Source organism: Dicentrarchus labrax, unplaced genomic scaffold (genome assembly GCF_905237075.1).
Source record: "Dicentrarchus labrax unplaced genomic scaffold, dlabrax2021, whole genome shotgun sequence".
Lineage (NCBI taxonomy): Eukaryota > Metazoa > Chordata > Actinopteri > Moronidae > Dicentrarchus > Dicentrarchus labrax.
In genome coordinates, this window is record NW_026136710.1 from 5,861,299 (window position 1) to 5,888,668 (window position 27,370).

Sequence of the window (27,370 nt, forward strand, 5' to 3'; positions counted from 1 at the left end):
CCAAGAATTAAGCGTGATGTGTCTCACAAAAGAACACTCAAACTTAAACACCTGCACTGTGGGCAGCTGTTTTAACACATACAGTGAACTCAACATGTTTCTGCTATACATACTGTGGGACTGACATATTTACTGCAGTATGTATCCGACAACAGGAAGTAGATTCATGAGGTTATTATCAGTCACATTAATTAAAAGTTCATTTTGCTCCTTGAACTGAAGATGTGTGTGTTGGCCACTGCTGCTGTGATATAGACTGCATTTAAAAAAAAAAAAAACTATGAGCAAATCATGCAAAGGCTAATGTACTGCCCTCATATGTGCACCATTATTGTCCTACCTCGGAGTGATTTCCCCCATGGCCTCATTAAGGGCACCATTTGTCACATCGTTAGGGGATGATATGTCAAATAATGGCAGCACTGTTGGCAGTTTGTGCTATTCATATCTCTTTCTTGAACGAGGCTGATAAATTAGCCTGAAAGAGCGCTTTTTTTTTTTTTTTCTTTCTATGTTTTAAGACCTTCGATATGTTTCACAGCAACAACCATCTGCCAATGTTTCCTCGACCTTCTGTCGCAGAGGCTGGTGATGGCAGTTGATGCTGCAGCGCTAGTCTTCATGCTTAGGGTTTTTTTTTTTTGTGTTGCTGCCCAGTTGTTCAACAGCTGAGGTGTCTGGCACCAGTCAAATAGATATATTTTTACCCATTAGCTTCCCTTGAAACGTTGCACTAGTTTTTACATGTCAAATACAAATCGCAGTATTACAAGGAAATTTATATTATCATATATTTCTATACATCAAATTACTGGATTATTATTACAGATGCGTTCATATGTAAGCAGCATTTTAGTATAATTGGTCAAGATTAAGCTATTTTAACTTTGTGGGGCAAGGCTTGACTGCCAGTCTGGCCAAGTGGGCAACTTCCACAGGACCTCAGACCCCCTGGGGCCCCAAAAGCATAAAGTTTACAATGTTGGTATAAAATTTAGGCAAATAAATTCAAGAACTGGTCGGTCACCTTGTGTCAAAATCTAGTCATAACAACTTCATTTTAATTCTTACTTTTCACATGGTGCATAAATCAAGTTATTTATAGTGATTATTAAACCTGCCTTTAACTAATGGACACACACTGGCACCAGTAGTGTTCCAGTGGAGGAGTACTGGTTGGTTCTGGCCACATAATGAAAGACAGGGATCCAATATGGGCTCAACAGCAAGTTTTTGCCTCACACTGTTGAGTATTATAATTGAACTACACTTCATATAATATAAAATGATTCAATTCAATTCAATTCAATTTTATTTGTATAGCGCCAATTCATAACAGAAGTTATCTCAGGACACTTTTCAAATAGAGCAGGTCTACACCGAACTCTTTAACATTAATTACAGAGACCCAACAGTACCACCATGAGCAAGCACTGGGCGACAAGGGCAAGGAAAAACTGCCTGTTAAAAGGCAGAAACCTAGGACAGATCCTCCGGCTCTAGGTGGGTGGTCGTCTGTCTCGACCAGTTGGGGTGAGAGAGAGAGAGAGAGAGAGAGAGAGAGAGAGAGAGAGAGAGAGAGAGAGAGAGAGAGAGAGAGACACAGACAGACAGACAGACAGACAGACAGACAGGTGCACAGCAACAACAGTACTGGCAATGGCAGTCAAGCAGGACCATGGCAGGAGGCTCCACCAGGATCCATGAGAACCTGCGAGACGAGAAAGCACAAGAACTCCGGGGAAGAAGTGGAGTTAGTAACATGCATTAATGGGACATGAATGAGTGCAGAAAGAGAGGGGAAGAGAGTAGCTCAGTGCACCATGGGAAATCCCCCGATAGTCTAGGCCTATAGCAGCATAACTAAGGGATGGTTCAGGACTCACCTGATCCAGCCCTAACTATAAGCTTTATCAAAGAGGAACGTCTTAAGCCTACTCTTGAATGTGGTGAGGGTGTCTGCCTCCCGAACCACAACTGGAAGCTGATTCCACAGGAGAGGAGCTTGGTAACTGAAGGCTCTGGCTCCTGTTCTACTTTTAGAGACTATAGGAACCACAAGTAGCCCTGCATTTAGAGAACGTAATGTTCTAGTGGGGTAATAGGGTACTATGAGCCCTTTAAGATATGAATGAATGATCATATGCTTTGTATGTAAAAATCTTAAGTTGCATTAACTTGTAACTATACCTGTTAGATGAATAGCAGTAGTGGGGTAAAAAGTACAATATTTGCCTCTGAAATGTAAAGCAGTAAGAGTCAGTCAAGCACAAGTTTTACTCAAAATTGTACAAAAGTCAGTACTTTAGTATTTATTGTTAATTTATTATAATGTAATGAGTTAAACCTGTGCTTACATGAAATCACCTACCTTAATATGCACTTATGCATCTTTTATCCACACTTTTAAATTCAAATTCTCATTGACTTTCTCAAGACAGGCAAGCCTTTCTATGATTAGAAATTATGCATAAAACAGATAACCGACAAGTATTTCTTTGGCCTCTCCATTTGGAGTGGATTTAAAGTATGTACTCCATCTCGTCATCAACAAGTGGCTTAATAGGTGGCTGTGTTTGCTAGCCTTTGATACTTTTGAGTCATGGGTGGGAGCGCTGCAGAGTGGCTTGTTTTTATCAGTCTGATGTCCTAAATAAGTGCTTTTCCCTGGGGGGGCTGTTCCACTTGGCCAAAGAAATAAGTGTGCCTCACAGGGAGCAATTAACAGCACAGGAGCTTTCATTTAAAATACAAATAATGACAATCTACTGTTAATGAGGTCCACTCTCCCTGTTCGATCACATACTGTGTAATATTAAAGACTTTGATGCTGCATTTCTCCAGCCTTCGCGCTACTTAGAAACAATATGCAATACATTTTTTATATAACAATCAGCTCAATTTACAGCTGCAGCTATTTGGGAGACATTTTGTTACAGAATCCTCTCCATTTTTTTGTTGTTAAGGCCATTTCAGGCTTTCTTCTACCCACTGTGGGGAATAACAATCAGGCGGTATGTAGGTCAGGCTCGCTGAGGAGTAGGCACCGCTCAGTCTGTCACATCCCTCCATCATAGCCTCCACTCTGCCTTTGGACCTGGAGTCTGAGCATATGTTCTCTCTAGCTGCTTGTCATCTATCTAGGCCTGCTTGAGTATTTAATGAACACGTGATTCATCTGGCATGCAGTCAAATTAAGCTTCATTTACATTTCATAATAACAAAGCGTCACAGAGAACAACGCGAGCAAGGCTGCGAGAGACCGACACAAGAGGATGAGATTTTAAAATAGCTAAATAAAACTTTAATAGGTCTAGTTGCAAATGTACATAAATTGCACAGCCACATTTTGTCAACACAAATTCCTCTGTACATTATTGTTTTGTCACTGTCGTCAAAGGAAGCAGAATCCAGCAAATACTTTATACTTTCAACATACTTACAAAAGTATTTTCTACAAGATAATAGAAAACATACAACATCTTTTACTTTATTTATAGCTTTATATTTTGATTGATCTTTTGTCGGACTGGCTGAACTGTGTGAAGAGTGAGCTCACGGTTTTCTGACTCCGAAAATTCAAACTGAGGTGGGAACATGGATGGGATAAATGAACCGATAGCTGAGACGTCAAATTAGAAACCAAATATTAGTGTCTTCAATTTTTTTTTTTTTTTTACATGTACTGATGCGGCTTACAGGACAACTTTATATCAGTAACTTTTATTGTAGTACACTACAGTTTAAAGCGAGACGATGCAACTTTTGCTGAACAACTGCCATTGCTAAATGCTAAACGCATATTACACTAAACTACTGCTTTAGCTAAATGCTAAACTGTGGTTTACAATTTAGCAACGGTTTAGCATTCAGCTAAGGGTCTAGCTAAAATGAAAAGCTATTGAAACAGTAACAAAAGTGCAGAAGAGTCATAAAGTCAGTGAATTGAATCAGTAACGAGCCTTATACAGCAAAATGTATCTAAAATTGGCAAACATTAGCTAATCTTAGCCACCAAAAGCTACTAAGTAAGGCTATAAGGTTAGCATCGACATTTCCCATTGTTTAGCTTGTGTAAATGCTAAACAGTAGAACTATATACCCAAACAGTAGTTTACCATTTAGATAAAATGCTACGCTATTGTAACAATAGCACAAGTGGAGAAGACGCATAATCAGCAAACTCTATCAGTAATGTGCCTTTTTACAGCAAAAGGACCTAAAATTTGCTAATGTTTGCTAACATTAGCCACCAAAGACTTCTGGTCCAAACAGGCCGAGAAGCATTAAGGCATTAAGTTAACAGTAAAACTTCAGAGTGTATTGAATTAAGCAATAGTTTGTGTTATTGCTTATGAATTCAACTATTCATTTGTAAGATACAGAATGTATTATTTCGTCTAAAGTAACACAGTCTCGCTTTAATATTTGCAGTTGGAGAATATTGGTTTAGGACTGAAATGCCTGGTAAGATATGATAAAGAGAGTTTTTTTAAGATTATCTTTATATTCAAACAGGAAAAAGTTTTCACGGTTTGTGAATGAGATATACCAAAAAATCCCTTTCTGCGGTTTTGTACTTGCCACATTTTTTAACACCTGAAACAGGTGCCGTGCTAAAAAAACAAACAAAAAAGAAATAGCTAATTATAAACACTAACCACTGAACATAAAAGTGCATAGAGCTAGACTGATGAGAAATACAGGATTGTGCTTGTGAATCTCATTGAGACTGGACTCAGCTTGGCCTTAAACCAACGAGGCATCCTCCGCAACTTCCCAAGAGTCAAACTCCTACTTAATCAGTTTTTTTTTTTTTTTGGCTAGTGATATTAAACTCTTAATACAAAAAACAATAGCTTTAACAGGGAGAACACTGACAGGTTAATTTAATTGTATAGTTCTACCCAATGAAGACAGATGACTGACTGAGCTATTTTGTATTTACAATATCCATAATGATACAGCAGAGTTTGAGCACAAGATACATTTACAAAAAGCTCTGTTAACATTAGGTAAAAATAGTGTGAGCATTTTATTTACACTTTCCCAGGCTGTCCAGCCTCTTGATGCACCACGTTATCACATATTCACTGTATATGTCTGCAGCAAGCCATTTGTCATCATCATCATCATCATCTTCATCATCATCATCATCATCATCATCATCATCATCACCTTCCAATTGGCAACAAAAGAAAAAACAAATGGTGGCACTGACGCTACCATCGGCTCTAGGGCGAGGATGAAGCATGCAGAGCCTCACACCTGGATGTGTGCAGACGGTTACAGGTAAGAAAGAAAAAAAAATATGAATACAAAAATATACAAAATACAGATGCTGGGGGGGGTGGGGGGTATGGCGCAATGAGAGCGATGCCGGGAGAGGTTAGAAGGACCAAAACCCCCATGTTGAGACCGACTGTCAGTGAGCAACTTCACATTCAGAAGAACGAGGGATGAAGGAGGGTGGAGGCGAGTTGAGAAAAAAAAAAAAGAGTAGAGCGATGATGCCACTAATAGAGTCACAGTTTGGATGCAGCATACTTCATTACCACTGACAAACAAAGCAGTTAGAGAGAAAATGTTTGTAAGTAAGGAGGCCACTATTACAATGGCTCACCGGTCCAGTGTATAGTATGAAGGAGTGTCTTTGAACACATCTCTCAATAGCTCTTGTGCTACTAGAGAGCGGAGACCACCGCATGTGACTCAAGATCAAACCAAAAACTGTGTGTGTGTGTGTGTGGGTGGGGGGGTTAAACTGATCTGTGTCTCTAAGAGCAATGACAAGCACCAGAATGAGAACCGATCGTCTGACTGTGCAAGTTGTGCGAGCTACGCCGGAGCTTTTTTAGAACCACTGCACAGACGTTTTTTCTCCAATGCGGTACGTACTGTATATAAAGGGTGGAGCGAGCGGAGATTTGACGGATGACTGGTGCTGATCACTGCTCCGTGTGGTCTCCTTCTCCAGGGCTCTAAAGCACGCTACACACTACAGTCTTTCATCGCAAGAGAAGAAAAATAAAACTAGATCTCACTCCTAAATAAAGGGCTGCTTTAATATTTGAGATTATCAAATATAGATATAGATATGTGTGTATACTCTATAGAAGAAAAAGAAAGTAATGCATACATCTATATTAAATTTAATTAATATAGTATCACATAGAATTCATTTACTTTAGTCTTCATAATATATTTAAGTGTGTACAATTTATTTTTGTATCCTTTACAAATCCACAGTATAAGTTGTGCTTTTTTTTTTTTTTTTTTTTTTTGCAGAAATGGGGGAGCTGTGGGATAAAGTCGAGGTGTGTTCCTTACTTAAGGCGTTTCATGTACCAATAGCTTTTCACAAAGTGCACTACATAGGGATGGCGGAGGGAGGGGAGGGGGGAAGGCGGGACGCTCAGGAACACACCCAAGAAGTGAGGGGGACATAAAAGGGACGTAAAGAAGATTATTTTGGACTAAAAATATCATTCTTTTTCAGCTCCTATTTGGTTCTTTAGAAATGACTTTAAAATAAAGCACTAGAACGTAATCCTCCCAGGACAACTAAAGTGATAATCCTCAATGCGTGTTATTGTTTTTAAGTGGGTCCACTTGGTCGTCGAGAGGGAGAAGGATAAGAGAGAGAGAGAGAGAGAGAGAGAGAGAGAGAGAGAGAGAGAGAGAGAGAGGAGGGTTGCTAGGGTGACCGTGTCAGGTGGTCGTCACTGTGTGTGGTTATATAGTGGTTCGTCCCAGGCTTTAGGCGGGGTCTTGAATTGTCCCGGCGGCTGCGTACATCCACTGGCAATGTGTTTAACTGATGGACAGCTTTGAGTTTGTGAGTTTATGTACAAGCTCCGCCCCGCCTCCTCCGACCGCCGCCCTCGTATCGAAGGCCGTCTGGTGATCTTATTCTCTGGGTGATCTTTCCGTCACGCTGAGGTCACGCCTCTTCCGGCTAACCCCCCCCTTTGGAGTGATGACTAAAAAGTGGAGATGTCTTCCAAGAAGTAGTATGTCTGCTTTTAAAAACACGCGCTCATCCTCGCAGTCTTTCGAACAGGCATGCATCCATGCATGCGTGTAGACGTCCTCTCGTTGAATAACTGTACACACCAGGCACTCGACACTCACACTGGGCAGGTACCAGTCTGTCTAGCAATTGCTGCTGTTCCTAAACTCTCCGTTTTCAGTAATCTGCAGTTTGGTGGGGTTGGTGGGGGAGATGCCGTTGCGGGTCTGCATGCTGTAGCGCTCCTTCAGCTGGGTCAGAGCGCTCATCAGACGGGCGTTGGCAGCATCCAACGATGCTATGCGCTTCTCCTGCACACACACATAAATACAGAGACTCAGTAAAAGAACAAACCTATTTCAATATTTACACACACAATGATCTGTCCCTCCCCAGGTGGAGGTTATGCCAGAGTTACCAAGCTTCAAGTCCTGCTGTAGCAAAATGACCCGTTTAGCAGTGGCAGTTTCTTATTAGTGGACCCCAAAAAAAAAAGAGAATATTACAGATGTCAATGCTGTGCCATCACAGAAATAAACAGGAAATTTTACATGAAATTAGATGCCAAAAATACGAGCTGCGTCTAAGCCATTCCTGACTTAGACGGGAGGCGGTCGAGGGGTGTGATGAGAGAAGATTATAGTACAGCTACTAGCTTATCTTTATTTTAGATGATTTCTGTCATTTAACAATCAGAAGAAGGATTTATACAGTAATTCTTAAATTAAGTGCTTCACAAGAGACATCTATATGTGGCGGGTCTTGGCCACTCACACATTTTCGTTTGTACCCGGTTGTGAGTACGAGAAAACTGATGTGACAAATTACGTGCCACTTACAAATCTCTCCGTATGAGTGCTCCTTGCGCGAGGCTTTCCCGTGTTAATTTCATAATGTGGGCAGGGCTGAGCCACAGAAGCAAACTTCCCTCCCTGTCTGCGTAATGAGATTTTTTATTTTCATTCTCTCAGCCTGTTTACCGAGGGAGACAACTTATTGCCTTACTGTGGCGCGTTTGTTTGCAGATGCAAAGTCTCATTACGTGGAGGAGATTAATCACCTATGCATGTCTGCGTCTGGGTTTGTGTAAATGTCATGTTGCCGCATAGTTTCCAACCCCCCCCCCCCATTTTGTTGTAAAATCGCTTTGACATTAATCTCCAAAGATGCACATTTGCATTGTGTGTGTCTGCATGCATATAATGCACACTTTATCCGGCGTATAGAAGAAACGGTATCTACAGACGACGGTAACAAACACTCCAGCAGTGTTTAATCCTTTCTGGCAGCAGCAATGCCCACACAGTCATTCTCTGCTTAATTTATAATTACAATCAACATTTCCTTGCAGCCAAGCGCTCTAAAGCAACACTTTTTTTTTTTTTTTGTTTTCTAAGAAGGATTTTCCACACGGTTTTATATGAATAAGAACCACATGGATTAGAGAGGGGCTACATGTTGACAGGAAACTAGATAAGACATTTGTAAATGTATGTTTTATAAGAGGTGTGGGAGGGAGCTGAGAAATTCTGCTCAGCCATTCAAGCTTGTCAATGCCAGAACAGAGGCAGCTATGAATTAAACATCTCTGTATTTTAGTGACCCTTTGTTTCCCTCAAGAAGACGACACAAGTGACATACAAATGTAGATATATGTATATAAGGCTAGATATTTTCTGTCCATCAGCTTGTTTGGCAAGGAGCAAACTGACCTGTGCATCGATGATCTTCTGTTTGGAGTCTACCACTGCCTGCATGTCTGAGTGATCCTTCTTTAGCTCCTCTTCCACCGACATTAACCTGGAAAAAGGATGAATTTGAATAGACTCTTAAAAGAACTTAACAGAAAGGTTGCACAAGGCTGCAGTCTGACTGCATTTCCAGCCCATCCTCCTACCTGCTGATGATGCCCTTCATCTGGAGGTCCTTGTCGTCCTGCTGTCTGCGCAGGCGCTCCTCCGACTCCTCCAGCCTGGCCTGGTACTCCATCAGCACCTTCTGGGCTTGTTCGTCCTGACCCTTCAGACGGGCCTCGTACTCCTCCAGCTTCTGCACAGACGCCCGCAGCTTCTCTTGCAGCACCGCGATCTCCTGCTGGTACTGAACAAAGAAGCGGAGAGATGAGGAGATTTCTCATCATCGCTGCTGTCGTTATCATCACGATAATCATCATCATCGGCATTATAAATCCTATCAGCAGGATCCCCTTCTTCATTACCATAAATGACAAGAAGAAAAAGAAATTTCTCAATCAGGTCTGAGCCTTATGTCCTGTTGTTCCTCGGACTGAATATAATTTCTGCCTAGAAAAAGAGAGACGGCCTCTTCCAGGGAATCACACACTTCATTTACAAGCCATTTTCATTATTGCACTTTTAAACTACACCTTTATAGGAGCCCTGAAAACATTTCTCTCAAATATTTTTCCTTTATGATCAAATTATGATTTTTTTTCTTTTCAGTCAAACATTCCTAACACAGAGAAGCTTTGATCGATACTAGCAAAGCTGTCATTGCAAAAGAAATAAACTTGGGTTTGGCTCTGAAACCAGTGACCTGTTGAGAGGTTAAACTGGCTAAAAAACAGAGAGAAGAAGAAAGGAAGTTAAGGATGGATAAAGACAAAGAAGAGGTGTGGAGGGAGGGATGCAACCAGTGAAGTAGGAGTCTGTGAAATAAGCCCTGAAAATCTCTCCCTGACCTCTCACTGGACCTTAGAGAGGCTTTTAAAAGAGTTTTCTTCAGGCGAGGGGGGAAACGAATGGAGGAATCAAATCTCTTCTGGATAGAAAAACACATTTCTTATAGTGACTGAGCGGATGCTCTAGTCAGTCAGCGTGTCGCTGGAGGACCGGTGAGAGGACAGGAGTCTACGGCCGTACTAGCAGAATCCCTAACAATCCAATCAAATCAGCTTTATTTGTCATATACAATCATACACAGTACAACGTATGGTTAAAGTAATCCTCTGCATTTAACCCATTCTAAGTACTAGGAGCAGTGGGCAACCATTGTGCCTGGGAACCAACTCCAGATCTGATCCAGATCCCTTTGGTCATACGTTTTTAGCTAAATGCTAACGTCAACATGCTAACTTGCTCACAATAACAATGTTAACACGCTGATGTTTAGCAGGTAGCATGTTTAGCATGTTCACTGTGTCAAGGAGTGCAGCTGAGGTTAATGGGAATGGCATTAGCTTTGCAGGCATTTGGTCACAAACCAAAGCACTGGACTGAATTAGCATTTTCAGATCATTATAATTTGATACAATACGTTAACGTATTATATACATAACTTATCCTTGTTTCTTGGTCTTATATTATCAATCTGACCCTCAAAGTCTCCTTTATATAGCTGACAGTAAAACACAAACAAAGAGAAATAAAATAAAAGTACCAATCACTCAATCAATAGTATTCATATAACTTTTTTTTTTAAATTACAGCCTAAACTAAACGTAACCAACAACCAAAATGACCAGTTTATGTGTGTATTATATGTGAACATTATCCAGCTCATTATTCAGCAGTAAGTGATGGAGAACACTGTGCAACTATCAGAGCACCCTGAATGATTAGATTCAGTTACACACAGTGAGGATGCTGCTGAGATCATTTATCTTTCCTTGTCATCTTCTACTTATTTTCACATGTCACTCTCCTGCCTACCACGGGGACATTTTTCCCATCAACCCCCAGCCGCCCCCCTTCCCAGGTGGAATATTGACCTTAAATAGATTTATCTTATCGGCTCCTCTACTCTTTCTCCACTCCTCTCTCTTTATCTCTAATATCCGTCTGCTCTTGTCACTAGATCCCCTGAGAGTGAATGACATCTACTGTATCTATAACTGCCTTTGTCCTCCCCCTCAGTCGCACGATACATCTACTCTGCACCCCAGATGTCTTTCTCTGCGCCGGTGGTAGGCAAATAGCGGCCCGTGGGTCAAATCCAGCCATCCAACAGAAATATTTGGCCCACTGACAAAAGTTTTACTGTTTATAGTTAATTAAAACCTTTACACAATTTTTAATACAATCTACTGTAAATACAAGGCTATGTTATAACCCAATAAACAATAAATATGGCCTCATAACATCTGTGTTGGTGCAGGTTGCTGGAATGAAGCCCTCAGACACAAGCCTAAAACCAAACTCTTTTAAAATGCCACCACAAATGCATTCTTACATAAAAGAAAATAAAAGAACAAACAGGCCCGTGTTCCCACTCCACAAACATTGCTTCCCCCGCCAATGACGATGGCCCATGGTTTAACCTTATTGCTGACCCCCGCCCTAGGCTCCCTTCTCTTTCCTGCATCCTCTCTATCTATTTGAAACACAGGACATAGGTCAAACCTTTTCTCTAATGCACTGTTTTGAACAAACAAACAGAATTAATCGAATGTTCTCTTCTTCTCCTTTATTTAACTGCTGCGTTGAAACCTGAGAATAAATCTTAGCCTCACATAAACACGTTCAATCGGTTATTTTGGCTGCGTTTGAATATCTAGTGGAGTAAATGTTTTGCTGACATTTAACCCTGTGCCTTTGCATCACTGACCTCTCATAAATACTTGTCTATCTCATAAATATTTGTGTATTTTGGACACAAAGGACATATGAGTATTTCAATCCTGTATGGCTGTAATTGTCCTAATGATTGATACGTAACAGACAATGCATTATCTCAGTGTCTTTCTTTGTGACTGTTCTTTTATTTATTATGATGCATCTGCACCCGATGTTACATCTGATGATGTTAAATGTAGATTACATTTCCGACCATACCAACACTGAACTCACATCTTTCACAGGACTCAAGGAAGGCTAAATGGAACTAGGAAGGACTGTTAAAAGAGAAAGATTTAGACAATGCATGAAACTAACTCCAGAAATGGGGAAATATCTATAAAGGACACTCATTTAATGGAATTTGGAGATGGAAAATAAGCTAAAGAATTAAAATACGAAGATGGTGGCGTAAATGTTTGATTATGAGGATTAAAGTAGAGCTTGTTTGTCATTAATGAAGAGAAGAAATTACATAATATGATGATTATATGCAATCAACAAGTGAGTCATTCAATTAATCAGATTTTTGTATTTTGTAACATAACTGAAGTACTGAATTTAATGATTTTTTTGCCTGCTTTTTGGTAATTGCAATAGCACAGGATGTTCCTTTTAAATGTATTTCTTATATGTATAATTATGTAGATGAGTTTTTCCTTTTCCATTTTTTCTTTATGTAGTGTAAGCAATTTAGTTTGGTATTATCTTGCAATAAAGTATGATAAAAAGTTATATAAAAAAGAACTCATATCTTCCATAACAACAGTAACATTAATTTCCTACTAAAATGCACAGCACAACATTTCAAGCTTCCCGTGTTCTCACATACAGTGTGCTATTCAACGAAACACTTCTTACATATTCAGTGCTGTTCAACTGGATAATTACATTTCAAATCGCATTTGTTTTTAAAAAAAAAAGCTACTAGTATCTTATTATTGCACTTTGTAGTGTTCATCTAAATCAGAAAATGTTTTATTTATTTATTAGAAGTTCTGTTCTATGTCCTGATGTCTACTCCTCCTAACAAGACAAATGCATTCCTTAATTTGACACAGATCACTGAATATATACAGTATATGCAAATGGTTGTGAAAGCCAAAAATGGCAACTGTATTGTTAAGTCTGTATGGGCCATTAGCTGCAGCCTGCGTCTAAGCTGCTGTGGAAGATGTACTGTTTTTCCAATCCTTCTCTTGTTGCTGCTCTGCTATTTTAAGGTGGCTGCGGCTTCTTTGTTAAGACTGAAGTTATTGCCTTCTTTGGTTGCTCTCCCTGCCTGGGCTTCTGGCTTCCATAAAGTATGAGCTATGTTAGGATGACAGGTTTGTATTCATTATGGATGGGGAAAAAAAATGGGGGAGAATGTGGCAGCCAATCAAAGCATGGAGGCGAAGCTGAGGGTGAACGGTTATAAAGGTTGCGGAGAAGAGAAGCAGGAATGTAGGCAGAGGAAAGCAGCAGCAAAAAGCCTCTTTCTGTCTCTATCTCGCACATAGATGCAAGCGCACACAAGCTCCAACATGTCTGTGTGGATGTACTGCATGTGCATACACACACATACACACACCTGCTTTGGGCTATTAAGTTCATTCCAAAGATGGTGAGAAAAGGGGAGGGGAGGGGGTTGTGAGGGGTGTGTGGAGAGACGAGAAGGTTAAAACTACAACATCCAACTTTGTTGAAGTTAAGTTAGTCGGCGTGAAAATTTGTCTGGAGACAGGAAGTTGTTAGCCAAGTCCTCCAAATGCAATGATAACTCCATTAACTAATAGACATAAAATTAAGATGCAATTATTTTCATTATGGACTAATTGTTTTAGTAATTTTTCAAGCAATATGGCAAACATTTCAGCCTTTTCAAGTCGATAGATAGTAAAGATAGTGAATATCTTTGGACTGAGACATCTGAACACGTCTCCTCAAGCTGGGGGAGATAATATTTTTCTCTATTTTCAGACATTTTATTGACTAAATGATGACTTGACAAAATAAGGTGCAGATTAATAGATAACAAAAATAATCCTTGCTATCCTAATATTCAACACTGGCATCTGCTGACAACCACGCTGATATTCTTGTCTGCTATATTTAGCCTCACAATTATTTTGACTGTAATCTACATTCTGCCGTTACTGCTGTTGCTATGACTTTCCTGCAGCTGACAGCCACAACCAGACCCACTGCTTGCTGACAAAAAAATTCCAGAAAAAACAGCCTGAACATCACTGAAACGCCAATTTCAGGAAAATGGGAGCTTGAGGTGTTATGGGGTCACATACAGAACCAGACTGATGCACAATATATCCTATTTACCTCAATTGTATGTTATAAATACAGATATTATGATTTTAAGTGGCAATTTGGATATGTCTAAGGGACCTCAGGCTTAGAGGAAAGGCAAGGGCAATGTGGGAATAAATATAGCAGATTGTTAAGTGTAGAAGGGGTGTTTAAGAAGGGAGGTGAATGTGGGAACTAATGAGAGGTAAAGAAAGGAAGGATAGTTAAGTGGGAGTTTCAGGGCTGAAGGTTGAGGTGGTTTGTGAAAGGAGGGGTTGGTAAAGGTCAAAGGTTGGATGAGGAGGCAGGTTACCTTCTCCACCTGAGTCAGATCCTCTCTGTTTCTCAGTGACTCGGGCTCCATCCCCTCATGGTCTAAATACTGCACATTCATATTCAATAGCCAGGCTGCTGTGCGGTCCAGCGCACTGGGGTTCACTGGGGAAGGGGCCTAGTAAAACCAACACAACAACACACAAACACACACACACACACACACACACACACACACACACACACACACACACACACACACACACACACACACACACACACACAAGCACACACATGAGCTGAGTGCAAGTGACAGGGAGGGGAAGGGGAGGCAGGTTGCAATAACAGCACAGAAACAACAGAAATAAGCTTGAAATGCACCAACTCATCTGGATTGAAAGCAGCAGGTGGAATGGAGACACACTCCTGTCTTTAAGCTCACGCACACACCAGAGCACACACTTCAAAGCACTGATTCAAATGTGTGAGTGTGCACACGCACAGTGTCGTACTAGCTGCAAGGAATGTAAATACTTCAAGATTAAATGAGTGAAATTGAAATAGCCAGGAGGCAGATACTAGCAGTTGTGTGTGTGTGTGTGTGTGTGTGTGTGTGTGCGCTTCTATCTGCCAGTTATCTGATGGACAGATGAGTAGAGAGAGTGGCCGTGGGCTGTTACGGTACATGAGAGGAAACGTAGGATGTTTTTATAGTCCGACACACTTATTAGCATTAAGGGCCTTTGAAACGGCTGAAATATCTGAATATGAATATATGCAAATGGGAAAAAATCGAATAAAAGAAGTCTACCGATTACATGTATCGTAACTTGACTACGTTGTTGGCTTCAGTACCCTCATTAAAGACTGATGTCAATGAATTGACAAACTGTTTTTAAATCCAGACAGATTGAATTAAGATAATAATCTATTTAATTGACCTAATTGTTTTATAACCTCCACGACACTAAACTACTCTGGGAAGGAAACTTAAAGCCACTATACAGAATTTAAAAATGTCCAACTTCGGCATCCCCCAAAGGTAGTATACAAAAAAACCTTCTCTCAATGGATGTGACCCCTACTGTGGGCTTTGTTCCCCATCTCAATCTTGTACAAACAAGACTAAGATTCTACAACCTGACTGCAGCTCTGTAACATCAGCATGCTAACACGCTCACAATGACAATGCTAACATGTTAGTTACATTGTTCACCATCTTAGTTTACTATGTAGCATGCTAGCATTTGCAAATTAGAAGTAAACACAGAGTCCAGCTGAATCCTTAAGGGAACAAAAATGTCTGTGTAAAACTGAATTTCACTCAAAAACCACAAAATGTCAACCTCATAGTGGCGCTAGAGGAAACAGTCAGGGGATCGCCACAGTTAGTATGACTCAGCGTCTGGGAAATGCTTAATGTCGAGATATTTCACCGGACAAGTGAAGGCTTTAGACCTGCTGGTGTTGCTAGAGGAAAGGTGACTGGATCCCAAAATGATCTGATGATCTGATTCATCCTCTGGGGGCCATTCATTTGTAAAATTTCAGGACGATCCATCCAACAGTTGTTGAGATATTTCAGCCTGGAACGGGGTAGTGGAGAGACCGTCCAACGTAACCATCCCTAGAGCCAAGCCTCTAGCATGACTAAAGAAGATTTAAAAGATACTATAATGGCATAAGAAATCACATAGTGGCTTTAAGGTCCTGGACAACCACAGAGAATAAACATGTGTGCTACCATACACATATAATTAGGGTCTGGTGCTATCAGTAAGTCGTCAATCTAAAGGAAATCCTACAGACTATTTTATAGAGAGGAGAGCAAGGCATTGTGGTTAATATGCAGATGCCCTCCCCTGCAGCCAGTCACCTAGAGCAATCATTGAGCAGCCTTTAGTCCTGGCCTGCCAATAATGAACACAGACCTACCAGCCATGGCCATGAAGAAAACTCCAATGTAAACCTCCCACTGTGACCACACACTGACACACTTATTGTATCAACACACTAAAACCAGCAATATTCTGCACCTGTTTGTATCCAAGAGGTCTGTCGTCTGTTTTGCCGTGTGTGCACGTGTGAGCACATACAGTATATCGCCTGTTAATGAGATGCTAATTGTGCATCCACCGCCCTCATTCTCAGCCCATTAAACTTGACCAGTAAAACAGTGGTGAAGTGATGAGCTGCCTGTATGCAAATTACTGTTATTACATGCACTACGACTATAGTTCATTAGGGCATAGTGTGCCGAGTGTCTGTGCTGAGTCCACCCACACAGCCGTTTTCAACATGCTCTGAGACAAAAGGGGCGTTTTGTAATAGGAGCCTTATCTATCACTGTAATTTCCAGTGATTACATAGACTGAGACAGCTGTAGTTGGCTCTTCAATAATGCCCTAATGAATATCATCCTCAATTAAGTTAAAAATGTGTATGCTTCTACAGTCGAGGCTTCGCGCGAGTCCCGTACCTGTTTGTGCTGAGCCCTCTGCTTAGTCTCAGGACTCTCGCCTTTGGAGGAAGAGGACTGCTGTCGTAATCGAGCGCCGCTGCCAGGCCAGTCGGGTGATGATGTCATCATGTTGCCAGAGGAGGGTCGTGGGTAAGGTCCACTGAGCAGATTCGGGGGTGTGCGGCCCCGAGTAATACTCTGAGGCGGAGGCTGGTCTATCCTTCGCTGAGGGCCGGCACTGTTCTGTCTGGGGACGGTGGGCTGGTGCTGTGTTTCTGTGAGGGACAGCTGTCGGCGGTTGAACTCCCCTGAACGCCTGGTGTACTCGTCCCCACTGCTCCCCCCACCTCCACCACCACCACCTCCTCCTCCTCCTCCTCCTCCTCCTCCGTGGTTCAAGAAGGCATGCTTCCCTCCTGCTGGTCCGTCCTCATTGTTGCTATGGGAACTAACAGAACTGTGGCACTCTGAGCCCGAGTCGGTCATTCCACGAGGGGACACGGGCAGGCAGGCTGCCATCTGGTAGACTGGGTTCTGGAAGGACAGGGGGGCTAGTAGCTGGGCGGGTCGGCCTGGGGTGCTTTCTGTGCCCAGGGTGGTGGGGGTCTGACCTGGCCTCCTCAGGGTGGGACCTCCAGGGATGTTGCCTTGTGGGACCCTGCCCGACCAGCCTCCACCAGAGGCTGGGCCTTCACCCAGGGCATCTGCAGAGCTGGGACTTGGGCCCCCTTCCAGACTGCGGGGGTCCTGGAGGTCCACCATGGACAGACTCTTGCTGCCATTGGACATGCCCAGGTCAGGTTCATTGGTTTCAGAGTAGCTCGAACTGCGTGCTGGGGAAGGCTGGATCCCTGAGCTCCTTGTCACAAAGAATAGGTCCTTATTTTCTGGGGTAGGGGAGGGTAACCTGGTGAAGTCAACTAATCTGAAAGAGACAAAAGAAAAAAAAGAAGTTAATCTTCATTTTAAAACCTCAGACAATTAAGATAAGTCACAAATTAACTGATAACGTTGAGTTGTGGTCCCAAAAATAGTAAATTTAATTTCACATTTATTTGACCAAGAAAGCTTCATTGAGATTAAAAACTATTTTTCTGTCCTAGTTTAGTTTAGTGTCCTAGCCTACTGTTATGACATAATGTCATAAGTCAGAATTTAACAATTGTATTAGAGTTCTCATAGAGCAACTTAAAGCATACATACATACTAGACCACGTAAGGCTATAGCCACAAAATGTGTGCTTTATTGCTTGTGAATTAGATTTTAAATTTTTATTTTCTTCTGTTAAAAGGTACATTGTCTCGAAACGACAAAAACAGTTTTAGATTTGGTAATCTGAAACTACCAAATACTATAATACTGTAATAAATGCATTTTTGAGGATGTGTGGCCTCTGCACTCGTTTGCTTTGTCCCTCTTCTCCACACCTTCCCTTTCTTCCTTCCTTTCAGCCAGCAGATGGAGGCTTTATTGCCAGAAGACGATTACCTTGACAGACGTGATTTATCTTCCAATAATGTCTATCATTCACATCACGCTCATCTCCTCCCTCTTTCTTTGTCCTTCTCCCTCTCTACCATTACCCTTCCCTCCCAACTTCTTTCTCCTCTTCTTTCTGCTCAATTTCTTCCCTTCCTTAATCTTGGCACTGTCTCCTTTTTCTTTCTCCTACTTTTCATGTCACTGGTTGGTGGATGAGAAGCAATTAGCTGAGAATTGTGGGCTCATTCGAATGCTGTTTTAGTCTCACAGCTTGCTGATGATGATACACCACACACAGACACACCGACGCCAAAATATGAGCAAACAGTTATTGTGATAAGTAAAGAGGATATGCTCTGACATCCGGTCATATATATATATATATATATATATATATATATATATATAGGGACATCACCTAATTAGTTCTATTGATCCTGGGCTCGGATTAGCATAATGATACCAGCTGTCTGACTCTTTCTGTTTCTGCTGTTGTCTCATCTTCCTGTTATATACAGTCTGATCTCATCCGCCTGCTTGTGTTCTGTTGCTGTGTTTACTGGTGTTTATGAGACACATATTTTCATCATCATTTCAATAATGTATCCCTTTCTTCCTGTTGGTCCCTGTGCCTTCATGTTAATCTTTCTGAGTGTCACCTTGCCTTTGTTCTGCCAGGGAGTAAGAGGACAGGAGATAAGCGAGATAAGGTGCTGTCAGTGTGTGTATTCATCCACAGGAGAGTAAACGAGGTTTCATCTGGCTAAACAAGCAAGGGGGTGACACTCTCGCTGCGTCATGGCCTCACCTGACAAACATTAACACTCAGCAGAACTATTGGTTTGAGAACACATTCTGGCTGACTTTGAAGAACAACAGGTATATTAGCCTATCTCTAAATCATTTCTAGCCAGACCCTGTAATCAAATTTGTCAAGAGATGGCAGTGTGCATAGACAGTAAAGGCAAAAGCCTGGGGCACAAAGGCACTGTTGGGTGGCACAAAGGCCTGGGAATAAGTAAATGACACAAATACTGTAAATAAACATAGGTTGCAGATTGCAGAGGTAAAAGCGCCCTTTCAACAGGCTCTGAGATTTATAGGTTACTGCCGTTCAACAAGCTGGTGAGCGGTTCTGAAGGTTCCAAGTTTATATAACTTGGGGAGCAGACGGCCACTTTATTTGTTTAGTGATATAAGGACTATTCAACTTACTTTTTATTCTTCCCGATGGATAAACAAGGACTGATATCTTGTACATTATATTCTATATGTATTGCACTTCAAAGACTCAAATGAGGCTTTTTAAATATGCAGAGGAGGATGCTATATGTTATATTTATGGTTTGCACAACTATAACTGCCGGCGCCAATATTTATGCCAGCAGCTGCAGCACATATATATATATTAACTGCCTGCTCACTGTCAGTTACTTCTTCTGTGTTGCACAGTTCCACATATGCAAATCAACTTTCTAACAAAGACAAATAGAAAATAATAAATTTAATCTTTACGACTGGACCCCCCCACCCCCCATCTGGCACACTATATCTAATAATCTTCCAAATCTATATTCAAGATTAAAAAATAACTTACAAAAGAGTGTCATCTGCATAATTGAATAAACTCTGTGCGTGTGTACTAGAGATCTTAAATATTTCTTACCCTGAAAGGTCATTGTCTATAACCATCTTTTGCAGGCCGGTGGAGATGCTGCAACTGGGCTCAGCGGGAGGCGAACCCATATGCTCTGTGGACTGTCCAGTTGTCATCTGGACACTGGATGGGTTAGATAGAGCTGTGTTCACTTCCCGCAGGATCCTGGGCAGAGGACCCAGCTTGGAGGCTGCGCCCTGTGAAGAAAGAAACACAAACAAGTCAAATTAAATATTAATTCAACCACTTCAACTGGGACATTAATTGGATTTAATTTACGTGCTGTTTTGTAGAATTTAGTATTTGCATATTTTAAGTTATTTTCCCTATGTCATGCAATCAACTCTCTTATTCAGACAACATGCTAAATAATGAAGTAGGCTGGCCAGTCTGATGGACTGGACTATCAACCAGACTCACTGTGATTTCTAAATTATTAAAAGACGAGGTTTCAGAGAGCTCAATGAAAAAACCCAACCAAAAAACAAGATTCTGACCTTTATCTAATTATTACCAGCTTCCCATCTGCTACCAGAGCTAATGTAAATGTCCTTGTAAATCCATAAATATGCCTCGCTCAGCCTCCCAGGCCTCACAGTGTTCTCCCCTTGTGCACTGTTTATGTAATGCAATAATAAATTACTGATTGATGTACGATAAACATCCTAATGTAGTCTAAGCACGATTCAAATCCTGAAGCTTGTGATGATGCACTGAAGACCTTTGGACCTTCTGTAAATCTCCTATTCTATGTATCTATGTCTCTATAGAACTTTGATAGAAACTAATGCATTACAAGTTACCACATAATTTTACACAGAATGTGGAATACTGAAGAAAAGGTTTGCAAACATTGTGCAAAAATAATTCATATTAACTTTTAGCTTCATGTCTACAAATGTATGAGAGAGTAAAACAGGGTTACATTTACAATTTTGTACAAGCTAAGTAAGAAAAAAGTGCTGATGACAGCTAATGCAGCATGCCATCTTTAGTACCTGGTCCATCTGGGACACCACCTCAGAGAGGAGAGAGTGCAGGGTGGAGAGTTCTCTGCCAAGGTCGATGTACCCCTCAAAGCCTGCCGTGTTAGAGATTGTCTCTGGGTTCGAAATTTCGAGCAGGAAGCGCTGCATATTGGTCCACTCGTGCTCCAGGAACTGGTTCATGAAGGACATGTACTCTTCCTTGTTACCAAATCTGGGAAAGGGAAACAGGAATGAAGAGCAATGTATAAATGTAATATTAGAAAATGCCGCAATTCACTGCTAAAAAGCTGGGTAAGGGTACGAAAAACAACACACTCACTTGGTGAAGTTTGCCAGGTTCTGGGTGACTTTAGCGATGAGTGTGAGCGTACGTGCTGTGCGGTCATCGGGATACTCCTGCATCAAATTGAAAAGTGAGGGTGACATGATGGCTGGACAGAGAAACCGCAGGAACAAGGACGCGCTGATCAAACGCTCGCTGATGTCTAGTCGACCCCGGTTGCTGCATTCCTGCCGCCATGACGCAAAAACCTCCTTTAGTTCTCGTGGAAAGACGCTGTTGAGAATAAGAGATGATGAATAATAACGTGTTAGCATATTATTTGCATTTGATTTGAACATCTGGCAGGCTGTTACACCAAATTCTTTTTGGTTTTGCATTTTTCAAACAACAAGAATAAAGTTGGTACAGATTTGATTGCAATCACTTTTAATGTCTTTATTTTATGCACTTGTCACTTTTCATTATTCACTATTTCTTTGCAACTTCAGCTTACCATTTAAGCATTATTTATGAATCTATATTTATGTTATAAATAAATTAGCTCTTAATTTCATATGTTAATTGAGTGTGTGAATATGCATGTGATCTGTTGAGGGTTGTTCTTAAAAGTTACCAAAAAACTTTGCTGTAAGTAGGAATGAGTTGCTTGATTGAAAGTTTTTTTGATTTCTGAAGTTGCTTTAAAGGACCAGGGTGTAGGATTTAGTGGCCTCTAGTGTTGAAGTGTAGATTGCAACTAACTGAGTACTGCTTGCCTTCGGACTGTGTAGAAACTACGGGGGCTGTAAAACTTGCAAAAAACGTGAAAGGCCCTATCTAGAACCAGTATTTGGTTTGTCCTTTCTGGGCTACTGCAGCAGTTCAGCATGGCGGCCTTTGTAGAAGAGGACCTGTTCCCTTGGTAGATAAAAACGGCTCATTCTAAGTTCACAAAAACACAAAGATTCTTTTCTCCAAATGATACACTCGTGAAAACATACGTATGAATATTAGATTCCATTTCTGTCAATAGATCCTCCTAAACACTTGACCTTTAAAAACTCACATACCCAAGTTCTGAACAACAGATGTCTTTTATAAATGACAACTGCTACTAACTGGCATGCAACCTAATTAAAAGCCCCTTCAATAGCATTGCCCTAATTGTGACTACAATCCAACGGACTGAAAGTCAGTTTCCAGGAGACAATACATGAAATAAGAGATTTTGATGAAATTCTTCCTTTTCATTTGTATTGTATCACATGGATATTGTTAAAAGATGTGCAATTCGACACTCCTGGTTTTGCTATACAGTTTTATATAGAAAGTGAAAAAAAGGTCAATGCTGTGTCGCAGTATTCACCAGTATGAGTTGATGATTTTGCAGAACGCCAGCTCGCAGCACATCTTCAGGTTACTCTGGTGTTCTGGCAGGTCACCTGACGAACACTTGGACGGATCCACCTCACAGTTCTCATCTGACTCATACAGAGCCTTGATGAACTCACCTGAAGAAAACAGGACAATATGTTAGAAATTAAGGAACATATGGGTTTTTGTAGATTGTAGTTTTTTAGTGTCTCTGTGAGGGAAAGGGAACTGTGTTTTGTTGTGGACAAGGAACAGAGGAAGAATATGATGCCAAAGCTACAGGGAACAGAGTCCTTGATCATTCTCTACTTTGACCTATGACAACACACACAAAAACTGACAAACCTCAAAGATTCATGTAAGCCAAACAAGGTTACTCTCGCAAAAATGTTGGCAAAAATAACAATGTCCTTTTTGTTACCTCCATTCAGATAAAAGACACACCATTACTGGTAGTTTCAATGAGTCAACAGCCTGTAAAGGGAGCCCATAGCTGTTCTTGTGTTGCCCGAGTCGCAGTTTCAATGATTTCAACAGTTTAACAATAAAAAGTACACCAAAAACCGTGATGCATTATTTACCAGCCCTCAATATTTATCTGAAACAATACTGAGAAAAGATTCAAGGAAATCCAGCTAGTTGCCAAAAGGAGACACACACAGACAGAACAACATAAACACACACGTCGAGCATTAATACTAGCAGCATACAGAGAAAGATGTGACGAGTGCCAGGAAGGATGTGTGCTCCGTTTGTAGATTAAACTACCACTGTGTACATTTCTGAATCAGGGAGGGAGAAAAAGCACACAGTGCATACAAAGTGCTTATTGTTACGACTGCAGATGCACAAATACACTTGATCTAACCTTGGACTAACATTGTAGAACTGGGAGTAGCGGGTCAAACAATCACCTCATAATAATCTTCTACAAAGTTGATCCTGTAAGTGGTTTAGAATTCCAACAACGGCCGTTAAAGCCAGACAAAAACACATTTCCTGTCACAGTCTGAATTGTGTTGTCCACGGTGAGCCTCCAAAACAGTTGTCTCGCTGTCAAAGTGATTCTTGGGAGGGGAGGACTAATGCATTTAATCTCAAATGCCACTGCTCTTTTCTTAATTGTACTGTAGCCAATATATTTCATTTCATTTGCAGTTACCTCAATATTTTTCATGAGTGAGTGAATGAAGTTTAGAGGTGAATGTGAGGACAAGGGAGAGCAGAAAGTATGAACAGAAATAAGAGGAAAACTCTGCATGCAGCAGAAGAAATAGACAAGAAGATAGAAAAGAAGAACTTCAAGCTGCTTTTTTTTTGGCTTTCAAAACAATTTTAGCCTTGTCTCAGATGAACAGTAGCAGATCACATCCCTCGCCTCTGCTCTCTTCCAGATCACTGCTCAACTCACCGAGGGCGTCCTGCAGGTACTTCTGTCCCACCAGTTTGAGGTATTCCTCTATGGCCTTTGTCGCTAGTGTGTTCTCTCTGAAGATGAGGTGCTCATTCTCCCCGCAGCGATCCACCTCGGACATCATCAGGTCTGTGAGGAAGTCCTACCAAAAAAAAAACAAGACGAGCTGAGGGTTAACAACGGCAGGTCATATAAAAACCTATGTAATTAACGTAAAATGCATCCCCAGGAGAGAGTTGGTGGGTTTATGGGTGGAAAGCCAGACTTCATCAAGGTTTCATTTTTAATCAATGATATTTGAAATAACTAATATACTATCTTCTGTCATTTTAGACACCTGTCCACCAGTGATCCTCTGTGTGCTTCCTGCCTAAGTCACCTGACTGGTCTCCTGCTGCTAATCACTAATCTACCACAGTATTAATACACTCCCCAGCCACTGTTTGCCAGATTGTCTTTAATTGCTGTAACTCTGCAAGCCTTTCTTCTGTCTGTCAGCCTGCTTTAGTTTTAATTAACCTTTTAGTTTTGTCTGCCAGCTATTAACCAGCTATTTCTGAAGACTGTTAACTTGCCTGAGCCTGACTGTTTAGGTCGGTCTCATAGTGGGTTGTTAGTAGCGAGAGTAGCAATTAAATAACTGCAAATCATTGCTGAGTAACAGTGTGACTCAAAAGAATGTACATGTGAATAAACATACAGGAGATTCCTTACAAATGAAACATATGAAGCCTAAATACAAATAAGCCCCAATATAAGATAATCACAGATCTTTTGTTGGGGGCAGCAGAAACAAGCTGTTAACACAACACTGACATATTATCTATCACCTTTTAAGTTGATATGGCAAACTCTGTGGTTATTTTCACATCCAGTAAATGCGGAGCAACATTATCACTCATTTGGAGTTGCTTTTCTGGCCACCTGATGAGTGTAAATCCAATATTCTCTCCTTCTAGCTGTTTTGCTCTCTCCACCAAATCCTGAGGGAAATATCTGTCTTTTTAGCGACTAAATTATCCAATATGTTCACCAGCTAGTTGCAGGCTGTGCCTGTCTTCTGTTTGGTGCTGGACAGGGAGTATACACTGGATTTGTTAGAGCTTTTTTGCTGAAAATGGCTGCCTGCAGCTGGAAATAACACTGAAACAGTAAAACTGGTTTGGGAAAAACAAATCTATGAGCTGAAAGATGCTAAAAATCTCTGTTAAGATGAGAAGAACTGATCACTATTGTGATAACTGTCATGAGAGCGACTTCTCTTCACATACATGTCGTAATTAAATCCACTGTAAGTATAAAATATTTATTATAGCAACTTTAATAGTAAAATCTTTCTTTCTTCTTGCAACTCTTGCATTGAATATCTTTGTCCAAGTTAGCAGTGTGGTCCACAGACTCACATGTAGGTAGAAGCACTCATGAACACGGCCAACTCTCATTAATCATCTTCATCAGTAGCACCTGTACACTCAACTGCAATAGTGAGGCAAGGTTTTTAAATCACATTTTTATGACCAGCGAATGTGAACAAAGCATCATTCTGCCATTACAATAAATAGAGGGAAACAAAATAGCTCTTTTCCTATCATCCTTTGAACTTGACATATCCCAAAATTGAGACTGAGCAGTCAGCACGCAGAGAGGAACAACATATTTACCACTGAACAGACGAAAAACAGCGCCAGGACTCATATTTTCATATAATGGCAGCAAGGATTTTCTTCACTTTCATTTACATGCTAAAAGAGAGATTTTGACACCAGTTTTGCTGTACAATGAGTGAATGAAGGCATACAAATGCTAGTCTCTGTTTCTCTGTACAAATGGAGACTAGAAAATAATAAAGGACACTGAAAAATGTGATGATTTGCGTTGTAGCCAGCCAAGTTTCTACCAAAGTTATGATCACTTGGAAACAACACGTCAAATTCAGAAAGTCTTTCATTTTTTAATAGGCAATGTGAAGTATTTTGATTTAATGCACTTATGTATTCCTCTTATATATAATTACTTGTCTTATTTAAAAGTGAAGGACTATATAGTATTCATCAGGTGAAGAAAAACAGTTGGAGACAGGCATTAAAGCTCCCAAAATTCAAAGTCTGAAAGGGAGAGATGGAAATGGAGCCATCTGGGGATGAATCATCCCTTGTTTAGATCCCTTCAACAAATTTCTGGGTGTACTCTCATGTAAGTCCCCTGGCAGCTTGTTAAACTAGGGGAACCAGCGTAGCAGTGAGGGAGAAGAGAGGCAAGTGACAGATGTACAGAGAGAAATAGAGAAGGAGAGGAAGAAGAGACAGAGCGGTGGTCTTTAAAGAACAGAGGAGTAGGCGGAAAGAAAGCGGCAGAGCCTCTCAGACGGTTTCTATAGCTGCTGCAGAAGCCTGTTATCCGGCTAATCAAAGATACACCACAGGGAGCCAATCACCCACTGATGTGCAGCAAAAGGAGCCTTTTTGGTTAACGCATTTGCACATTCCATGCATGCACCAGCCCCGTACACAAATGTACACACATAAACCTACAGAGAAGAGAATCTAAACTTAGGTTTAACAAATGCACAATGAAATCAAATAAACATTTATATTAATCCCAGACTATAGCACTGGAAGTGTGCGGTAGCTGGTTTGCTGTTTAGACAGACGGGTTATGAGAAAAATAATACAGTGCTTATAAAAAGTAGCAGTAGTTTTCATGCTTTACTGTTATACGATGTTGAATCAAATGGGATTTAAAGTGCGTTCTATGACACTGCTCATCAGAAAAATAATGTCTACAAAGTGATGAATGTTTGTATTCACTAGGACACACCTAAATCATCACTGGTGCAGCCAATTAGTTTTAGAAGCCACGTAATTAGTCAAATAGAGGTCACCTATGTGTAGTCAGTCATGGGGTGTCGACTGTAGTACAAATATAGGTCCACGTTTGGTGAATCAGTATGTGGCAAAACCGACACGAAGGTTGAGGGAGCAACTCCACCAAAAAGGTAAATGTCAGGGCACAAAAGCACAAGTCAGGGGACGGATGCAAGATTTCCAAGTTCCAATTTCCAAGTCACCAAACATCCCTTAGAGTACAGTTAAATCAGTCATTAAGAAATATATTTAGAAATAAATCTAAAATTGAGTGACTGTGCAAGAAGGAGACTTATGAGGAAGTCCAACCAAGACACATCTGAAGGAGTTCCAAGCTTCAGAGGATGAGATTGGAGAGACTGTGCACAAACAACAAGACTTGGCTGGGTGCTTCACCAGTCACGGGGAGTGGCAAAGAGAAAATCATCTCATATGACATTTCGGCTACAGTTTGCCAGAAGTCACGTGGGAAACTCAAAGTCAGCTGGAAAAGTGTTCTATGGTCTGATGAGGCCAAAATTGAGCTTTAGAGCCTTTAGAAACCGCCATGTTACACTGCACATCATCATAAACATAGCATCCCCACTGTGAAGCACGGTGGTGGCAGCATCGTGCTGTGAGGATGATTATCTGCACCAGACCTCAGAAGACTTCTGAGGAAATTGAAATTAATGGAGATATGTACAGAAGAATCCTGGAGATAAAGCTAATGTAGTCTGCG

At 40.9% G+C, this 27,370-nt stretch overlaps 1 protein-coding gene across 5 annotated transcripts in view; it reads right to left on the bottom strand.

The window, feature by feature from the left end:
* Positions 1–3,281: 3,281 nt before the first annotated feature.
* Positions 3,282–27,370, bottom strand: part of dab2ipb (DAB2 interacting protein b) — a 111,231-nt gene continuing 87,142 nt past the window's right edge. For all 5 annotated transcript variants that reach the window (XM_051411714.1, XM_051411713.1, XM_051411712.1 and 2 more), the window contains 10 exons: positions 23,783–23,927; positions 22,364–22,508; positions 21,055–21,291; positions 20,745–20,946; positions 19,756–19,943; positions 16,625–17,531; positions 14,186–14,323; positions 8,910–9,112; positions 8,725–8,812; positions 3,282–7,323 (listed from right to left, as the gene is read on the bottom strand). In XM_051411714.1, the coding sequence (XP_051267674.1) occupies positions 7,156–7,323; positions 8,725–8,812; positions 8,910–9,112; positions 14,186–14,323; positions 16,625–17,531; positions 19,756–19,943; positions 20,745–20,946; positions 21,055–21,291; positions 22,364–22,508; positions 23,783–23,927 (2,421 nt within the window). In that variant the 3' untranslated portion in view covers positions 3,282–7,155. The remainder of the gene's footprint in view (positions 7,324–8,724; positions 8,813–8,909; positions 9,113–14,185; positions 14,324–16,624; positions 17,532–19,755; positions 19,944–20,744; positions 20,947–21,054; positions 21,292–22,363; positions 22,509–23,782; positions 23,928–27,370) is intronic.